The sequence below is a fragment of the Bison bison genome, unplaced genomic scaffold (genome assembly GCF_000754665.1).
Source record: "Bison bison bison isolate TAMUID 2011002044 unplaced genomic scaffold, Bison_UMD1.0 scf7180017864474, whole genome shotgun sequence".
NCBI lineage: Eukaryota > Metazoa > Chordata > Mammalia > Artiodactyla > Bovidae > Bison > Bison bison.
Window position 1 is genome coordinate 7,737,296 of NW_011495035.1, and position 9,674 is coordinate 7,746,969.

Consider the following 9,674-nt stretch of genomic DNA (forward strand, 5'->3'; position numbering starts at 1 on the left):
GTAGTCTACATGCATCACACATTCACACTGCCACTGCTTAGGTTTTCCATCTTATATTTGGTCATCCACTCTAAATTGTGAGAAAGCAGAGCTCACATTCAACAAAATCTTTCCCTATTCTGATTGGATAAACAGAAAACTGAGCCTTTTTATTTTTATTTTTGGAAATACGATAAAGCCGTTTTTCACTCAAGAAAGTAGTGCCTCCCATGAGCCATGAACAGGGTTAGGTAAGTAAAGGAGATTAAAACAGAAAGGATATATGCCTTCAGGCAATTTCTCTTTAGTGGGGAGGGAAATTAAAATAAGAAAAAGTGAAATAAAATAATCATAAATTATGAAAAGCTACTATGAAGAAATTAAGAGGCTGAGATATACATAACATTAAAAAAATAAAGAGACCTAGTGGACAAAGAGACCTCCAAATAGAAGGAACAGTATATGCAAAGTTTCTGAAGTCTTTGTTATTATTGTTGCTGGTGATGATGACAGACTTTTAAATAAAAGTAAATTTTTATTTAAATATGGGATTTTTAAAATAAATATCAGTGGTTTGATATTAAGTATTATAGCTTACTGAAATGATGTCTTTCCAAAAGACAACTGAGGACCACTGCAAGCATATTGTGATTCACACAGACATCACTAAAAGAAATTTAGATTTACAACTAAAGGGAGAAAAATATTTACACCAATTCCAAGAGGAAAGGGGAGAGGAAAAGCACTGCTTATATAGACAGAAGTATTCAGACCCAGTAACAGAAAGTGTTTGCAAATTTTGCTTCAATTTGGCCCCTGATGTTGACTGACTAGCACTCTGTACTGAATTTTTTCTTGTTGTAAATAATGCAATCAATCCATATTTAGACATAAAGGAAGCATTAAGCTTTTATTTCATCTTGCACTTATGTTCTTTCTCTCTCTCCCAAATGTCAACCCCATGCTGTTACTTAGAAGTGTAACATAAGAAGTTGTTTTTGAATTGAGTTCACAGTGTGAACTACAGTTGAATATAAATGCCATCTACAGAAAAATTGATCACAGGGAAGCCATTAGAGCTGCAGAGGGCTAGTTTAATATTGCTCTGTCATTTGATTAATAGAAAATAATTTAGTCTTTGGAAATTGCCTGCAAAATTCTTTCAAAAGATTGGAAAAGTGCTTGCTGTTGAGTTTACCAGTGACCCACTAGGTATAAACATACATGGCATGTGTATTATATTATCCATGTGACAGTATTTTGGTTTTTCAAGGTGATAGAAATTTCAACTTTGTCATAGATATCTACAATCCAGTTTAGGTAAATACAACAAACTCATGAAACCAGAATTGTTAAAGGCCTTCTGAAGTACCTTTTAGAAATAACAAACTTTTTTTCCCAACTCAATACTAGACAAAAGGCATAGACATTGAAGTCACACCCATGGACAAAATAAGAAAAGCTCTGGACTATGAGAACTTTCCAGACAATTACCGAGACTTTCCAATTTTTTCTGCCTTTCAAAAAGTACATAAAAAACTGAAGGAAGAAGAAAATTATGAAGGGGAAATCTTGAAAATACCCCTAATTATATTTAAGAAATGAATCATTTGCAAACTTTGGAATTGTGTTATTAGAAACAATCCACATTGAACACCATTGTAAAACTGACTATGTCATAATACCACAGTGAAGAATGGATACTAATAGGAAAGAGAGTTAACAATTACTGAGCAATTTATTATGTACCACTAACCAAGGGAGGAACATTTCTCATTTTATTTCATGGAAGCTAAAAGTCTTATAAACTAGGATATATTAGTCTCATTCCAAAATTGGAAAACCAGGCCTCTCGGAAGAGACTGTATACAGATTCAGGTTTCTCTGACTTCAAAATCCAATTCTTTACACCTTCCAGATAGCATGAAGGGTAAAGCATTCCCAATAACCCACACAATTAGCCATTCATTCCATGAATTCATTCCTGATATAATGTTTCTCATTTTATGTCCATGGAATGCCTTACTTCTGTTATGGTAGATGAGGAAACAAATGCAAATATCCCAATCTCAGAGACACAATCACTACTATATACTTAATAGAAGCCATTTCTTCTTTCTCTCAATCTGAAGCATCATCAATGGATTCATAGTATAAAAGGAGTACTTTTTATCTAAACATGCAAACAAATAGAAAAGGCATAGCAATAGATAATACCTTCAGAATCTGTTACTGCCAGTGATATCAAAGACATGAATTTTTATTTTTGTTGTATTGATTATATGAAGTTGTTAAGGTTAGTACTTTGTTTTAAAGACCAGAGATAAAAGAAATGTGCCAAAGAGTATACTAGATATTAAAATTGTGGTATCTTGTGAGAATTTTTTTTTCTAATTTTATTTTATTTTTAAACTTTACATAGTTGTATTAGTTTTGCCAAATATCAAAATGAATCCGCCACAGGTATACACGTGTTCCCCATCCTGAACCCTCCTCCCTCCTCCCTCCCCATACCAACCCTCTGGGTCGTCCCAGTGCACCAGCCCCAAGCATCCAGTATCGTGCATCGAACCTGGACTGGCACCTCGTTTCTTACATGATATTTTACATGTTTCAATGCCATTCTCTCAAATCTTCCCACCCTCTCCCTCTCCCACAGAGTCCATAAGACTGTTCTATACATCAGTGTCTCTTTTGCTGTCTCGTACACCGGGTTATTGTTACCATCTTTCTAAATTCCATATATATGCGTTAGTATTTTTATATTCTCTCTTTCATAATTGAGAAAGACTAGAAAGGGCACTTTGAATTAAGATGAGGGAAAACAGTTAAAAACTATAGTCATTGTCATCAGTTCAGTTCAGTTGCTCAGTTGTGTCTGACTCTTTACGACTCCAAGGACTGCAGCATGCCAGGCTTCCCTGTCCATTGCCAATTCCCAGAGCTTACTCAAACTCATGTCCATTGAGTTGGTGATACCATCCAACCATCTCATCCTCTGTCGTCCCCTTCTCCTCCTGCCCTCAATCTTTCACAGCATCAGGGTCTTTTCAAATGAGTCAGCTCTTCACATCAGGTGGCCAAAGTATTGGTTTCAGCTTCAGCATCAGTCCTTCCAATGAACATTTAGGACTGGTTTCCTTTAGGATGGACTGGTTGGATCTCCTTGCAGTCCAAGAGACTCTCAAGAGTCTTCTCCAACACCACAGTTCAAAAGCATTAATTCTTTGGTGCTCAGCTTTCTTTATAGTCCAACAATCACATCCGAACATGACTACTGGAAAAACCATAGCCTTGACTAGATGGACCTTTGTTGGCAAAGTAATGTCTCTGCTTTTTAATATGCTATCTAGGTTGGTCATAACTTTTCTTTCAAGGAGTAAGCATCTTTTTATTTCATGGCTGCAGTCACCGTTTGCAGTCATTTTGGAGCCCAGAAAAATAAAGTCTGCCACTGTTTTCACTGTTTCTCCATCTATTTGTTGTGAAGTGATGGGCCGGATGCCATGATCTTTGTTTTTTGAATGTTGAGCTTTAAGCCAACTTTTCACTCTCCTCTTTCACCTTCTCGAGAGGCTCTTTAGTTCCTCTTCACTGAATTCTTACTACATGCAAAACTCTCAGGCTTTTAATTATTATTTGGCTTATATTGTCAAGAAATGTACTAGGACATGGTTTATTCACCTGGCATGTTCATTTTATAAATTCATATGGATTTCTGTAGGTTTGACCATGTCAATTAGCCTCAATTGTAGGATAGCATAATGAATAGATTTGCCACATTGTATCACCTATGGGTCTGCTCACAGTCCAGTGCATAATCTACATGATCTGAGAAAATCACATTGGACCCTGAGTGGTTTTTCTATAGCCATCTATTACACAGTCACTTTTTCAATATATATATGATATATATGCCTCTGCCTACATGCCAACCACTATGCTAGAGGTTGGTAATGCATTCTCAGTAAATTTAAAGAAACTATGAATAACTATAATTCAGTGGGAAAAATTCATAATAAAATATATGAACTAAGCCCCATGGGAGCATGGGTGAAACGTTTATCTCTCTACTATGTGCCAGTTGAGGTATAAGTGACTAGGTGTATGACATTCCATGGGCTTAGAGAAGGCAAGTAGATATATCATAAGGCAATGTTGGGTGACACCCTGTAATTCTTCCAGCGGCACATAAGACACTAAATAGCCATTGAGTTAAAACTCCAAAAGAAATCATTTCCATCAATGTTATAATAGGTTAAATATTATGCTCATTCAGCCTCACAAATTCAAGTAAGATGCCAAAAACATCTTTCTGGGTAGTTTTATCTTTGCCTCTGCTATCCAGCTGAATTATATTTAATCTCTTCAGTTTCTTAAATCTCAAAAATAATCACGTGGACTCAAATCTTTGAGAAGCAGTATGTTGTCATGCAGAAAAAATAAAGAAACCTAGATTAAAAGTCAAGAAACCAGGATACTGACTGGGCTTAAGCACTCATTATCTATATGGTTTTGAAGAGGCAGACTTTCGACCTGGACTCTAGTTTTCTTATGTAAAATCTTTCAGTTGGATGAGATCCATTACTTTAGAAGGCTCATTCTAAATATGTCTTCTTGAACGTCACACCTTCCTTCTCCCAGAAAACATTAATCTCAGGGAACTAAAACCACAGTTCGGATTCAGGGTAGACACCTTTTGGGATGATCACCCAGTTTGTAATCACTTTCCCTCTTCATGGTTCCTACTGGCTCTATCTGTGTTGAGTGTCATATGTCTTTCCCACTGTCTAGCCACAATGGATTAGGGTAAAATAGAATATGGCCAAATTAAGCCAATCATTAGCTTTTACCTGGAGATTCTAACTTGAACTATCTCTCAACAAAGGAGGTTTCAAATCTCAGATGAGGTAGGCAGTCTTGATTTCTGCTGCATATACTGACAGAGCAAAGAGGTGGTCCCTGGCAAGATTAGCCTGCAGCAAACACTACTGTGAGAGGTAGAGAGAGGAACTTCTTGGCTTTCAGACATTTTTTGTTCCTCTGAGGTTCTGTTGCATTTTGCCATGAATTCCAAGAGAGTCCCTTATATCCTTCACAATCTATTGCTAATATTTTGTTTAAAACAACTTGAGTTGGTTGCGTTATTTATAGTCAATGAGTCCTAATTAATACAAGATTAAAAGTAAAGGACTACTAGGAATGTACACCTCTGTATTGATATATGTAAAAAGTTTGCAACCTGAGTTTGTCTGAGAGGCTCATTGATTGATGGGCAAATTAAACATTAGATAAAGGAGCCCTCCATCTATTTACATATAGTAAACAAATTCAACGGAAATGATTACTAAATTAATACTGGAAATGCGGCATACCATTATTAATTCATGTTTGTCACAAAGACATTTCCAAATGACTGGAATTTGAATGAATTTACTTCCTCTGATTAGAATTAATATGATATTTGAAATGACACTGAAAACATTTTACCTCCTTTTATGCTAATTATCCAGGACTTATTTTTCCTTTTTATGTTGTTGGATCATACAGTAACCATGAGCTAATTAATATTCATTTGGATCTTTGATTATCTTTTTAAAGCTCCAAGCCAACCACCAGCTAACATTGCCTGGAAGTTGACAAACTCTAAGTTATGCCTAAACTGGGAGCATGTAAAAACTATGGAAAATGAGTCTGAAGTGTTAGGCTACAAGGTGAGTATTCCGTTTTTCCTTTAAACAGATCACTTAGCTGCCTAAGTAATGATAAATGTTAGAACCAAATAAGAAACAAATTTTATGCATGTGGAAATATAGGAATCTTTGTTCTAATGCTTTGAAAATATTTAGCATTACTGCTTTTAAGTTCTTCATGGTAAATTTTATACTGTGAGGTCAGTAATGTGTCATGAAGCAATAACAAATAAATCTTTACAGTATGCAACATTTTTTTCTTCAAGCAACTCACCCGTATTCAAAAAATATGATTGTGTATTTAGATATTAAAAATGTGAGATGACAATGAGATCAAAAAGTATATTCAAGTAGAATTTCTAGAACTTAGGCTACAGAAGGATATCATCTATCAGCAATATAAAAGAAATCCAACAAAGAAATCCAATCCAATCATCAAATATCAAGACAAACCATTTCCATCAGTGGTAAAGAACATCATCTGCTGACAAATGCATATAGTATCCAGACACTTGAAATGGGTCCAAATTAATCAGTAACTTTCCACAGCAAGCTCCAGAGATAATGGCCTCAAGCTATTTAATTAATAAAGATAACTCTATACTGATTTTAGAAGCATTGGCCAAAAAGGAAATATTTTTTCTTAACAAACATATTTAAAGAAAAAGTGCAGACCAGATATTCCCATCCAAGGACTACGGCATGTATAAGGCTCACAGTGCTAGTGTTTTGTAAGAGTTTCTGCCCCTTCAAGAAGCTACATGTCCATTTAACACGATTCATCATTTTATTCAGATTCTGTACCGGCAAAACAGACAGAGTAAAACTCATATTTTGGAAACAAACAACACATCTGCTGAGCTTCTGGTTCCCTTTGAAGAGGACTACTTGATTGAAATAAGAACAGTTAGTGATGGTGGGGATGGAAGCAGCAGTGAGGAAATTAGGATTCCAAAAATGTCAAGTAAGTTGAATCACCATTGCTGTTGTGGATTTTGAATAAAGACAGCTGCCAGCATGAAATCTGGGTTCTATGAATCTTTCCAATTTTTGTTTAAATATTTGTTGAAAAAAAAAAAGGTCTATTTTTTCCATATTTCAATTGTGAGCAAGAGGTGATGAGTCAATTTTCTTTAATCCCTCAAATTTCCAACATGCTTACATATGACAAGCAGTTTTATATGTTTCCTTATTTGAAACTCAAAAAAAAACAAAAAACAAAAACACTTCACAACTGTCACTGGTATGTATATGCTTTATCCTGTTGGCACAAAACTGGACAGTTTTTCCATGGGTACCTGCAAGCTTCTCAGAGCAGGGAGAACAAGTGTGATGTACGTGTAGGTACATCTCCATTGCCATTTTCATGGCAGACATCACTAATCAACTACGGCATTCATACTGGGCTGAGTTAGTACTTTCAAATCCTCTCAACATGATATCCTAAGCAGGTAACACCAATCAGTCAGATTTAGTATATAATAATAAGTTATTATTTCTGCTTTAGAAGAATCACTCACTTATCTATCCGAAGATGTGACTCAGTATAATGCAGCCACTACATGTTGGCCAATCCTATTCTGCCCTTTAGGCAGACTTGGCCAATTTTAGGCATTTTTCTTTTTTCTTTTTATATTTAAAACAGATATCCTAAATCAGAGGGTTAAAAACACTTCCTGAATTAAACAGAATGTAAGTGAAACAAGTATAATAAATGTGGTATTAAAAGAGAAATAATAGTATGTGTTTGGTTCATGAAGAATTAATCTAACAAATGATTTTACTTTTTCTCAATATATTTTGTTTCATTTTTGTATTTTGCAGGTTTGAGTTCCAGAGGCATTTCAGTCTTAGAACCTAGCATCCATTTCCTGTCAGTTGTCCTCACAATTTTTGTTGTTTTGCTATTCAGCCACTTATATGATGAATAAAACCATAACTCTTTCATTTTTAAAAAAGCAAATTATTCTGTTGAAAAAAAAAGCCCCCGTGACAAGGTAACATTCAAAAGCATACTTGTTTGGAAATAAAAAATGTATATTATTAAAATCTTGTAAATATCTAATATGGTACATTAAATAAAGAAATTTTAAACACTTTGGAATTTTAGTGTTCACACATGATTACATATATTCAGAAGGTGCCGAATTAATGCATGAAGTTGTCACTGCTGTGACTTCTATGGAGAGTATATATAAATCTCTTGATAGTGATGGTCAATATGAAAGAAATTGCATTTTCCATAGCTAAGATGTCCATATTTTATATGCTCTAAGCAATTTAGTTCAGTAACTTAAAATTTGACTCTAGTTTTGGAAATAAAATATAATTGTTTGTTTATACTAGGGATTCTTTAAAAATGTAAACTATTGTAAAGCATGATGTGCTTTTATCTCTGAATCAACTTGGGAGAGAAATATTTGCACCCAGTAGCATAACTATATACTTGATGTTATTTGCAACTCACTTTTGTATCAGGTTTGGTAATAAAAATAGCAGAAAAAATGCTTTCTGGCAAAGAAAAATTAAAGTAGGGAAAAAGTAGCCAACAAAAACAATCTAATGGCTCCAGTAAGCAATTTCTCATAGCAAAGTTTAATTTTAAAATCAATTCTGAATTATCCCAAGGAAGAGGGTGCATGAACAGTTCTCAGGTAATTACTACAAACTGTTAGCAATGTGTGTGGCCTTATTTTTATATGATAAATAAATCCAGAAACAGAATTACTTAAAGTTTTTGACATTTTGGTCAATTTTTTTTTGCCAATGTTTTTTGCAACTATAAATATAATTTTATACTGTCCAAGCTTTAGAAAGATTCCTGTGGGTTGACTCTTCTCTTGGATGTACCTGGGAAAGTCAGTGGTCTCAATTCCTGGGATCTTACAGTCTGGAGACAGAAGTATAGGAGGAGGAAAGGTTAATGAGAACATCTCTGCCTCTCTAAGCAGCCATCTCTTTCCCTCACAAACAGCCTTGAGGGGTTTGTCCTGCTGTCAGCCTACTCTAGCTATCAGTCAATTAGGTTCGGTGTCCTGCAGAGCTGAGGAATGGACACACTATTTTTTGCCTTCTTAACATGGTACAACATCTCAATTACATTGAAAATATATAAACTCTCCTTGCAACTCTCAAATCACACAATCCCCAAAGTTGGATTTTGTCATTTTCATTTCCAAAATATTTTAGAACTGCTTAAAATACCCGATCAACAGCAGATGGGCAGTGACTTTACACAGTTCAGAACTTGCTCCTTGCTGGAGTATGTCAAGCATGCAGTAAAATCAATGAACCTTATTATCCCTGCACCTTAAGATCTGACTGTGCTTTGATGGAACAAAATAAACAAGCAACTGAAAATATCATTTGGCACAGTCACAGCTGCCTGAACAACACACATTTGTATTGATCACATACCAGTGATGGCACATGGTCTTAATGGTTTTCTCACCTTGGTTAGAGATAAGATTTGTGTCCTGGTTCCCATAGTAGAGACTGAGATATAGTCATAATGAGCATGAGATATACTATGAGATTTTCATTTTTGCTAATTAAGAGAACTAGATGCATGGTCATTTGAGTATGAATCCAAAAGCTAAGTCAGTTCTTATCAACAACACATACATTTGTAGGTGGATTTTAATTCATAATCATGGGAGTATTAAATGTTTGTATTATTCAATATGTAATATATCATTTATATTTTCATCCATCCATACTACATTTTTCAGAATATAATTTGGCATTAATATTAAAAAGTGCAAGTTTTGATTAGATTGATTTGAATCTCTACTCTTGGTGTGATGTTGGATACATCTTTTAACATTCTCATATCATTATTATGAGGGTTAAAGGACATAATGTACACAAGTGTTGAGTATGTTGCATGCAACACTGCAAGTTGTTAACAAACAGAGCTGCTGTCATCTGCTACTATGAACTAAAGCCCCAGCAAAATAAGTTACTAATTTAAGTATTCAATAGATTATGAAAACAGATTCA

At 34.8% G+C, this 9,674-nt stretch overlaps 1 protein-coding gene across 2 annotated transcripts in view; it reads left to right on the forward strand.

The window, feature by feature from the left end:
* The window catches only part of CNTN6 (contactin 6), a 320,078-nt gene extending 312,310 nt beyond the window's left edge, over window positions 1–7,768 (forward strand). Inside the window, exons 21-23 of one of the 2 annotated variants that reach the window (XM_010862021.1) lie at window positions 5,581–5,693; window positions 6,468–6,636; window positions 7,497–7,768. In XM_010862021.1, the coding sequence (XP_010860323.1) occupies window positions 5,581–5,693; window positions 6,468–6,636; window positions 7,497–7,603 (389 nt within the window). In that variant the 3' untranslated portion in view covers window positions 7,604–7,768. The remainder of the gene's footprint in view (window positions 1–5,580; window positions 5,694–6,467; window positions 6,637–7,496) is intronic. The other variant, XM_010862022.1, reaches the window with a different exon arrangement.
* The last annotated feature ends 1,906 nt before the right edge of the window (window positions 7,769–9,674 follow it).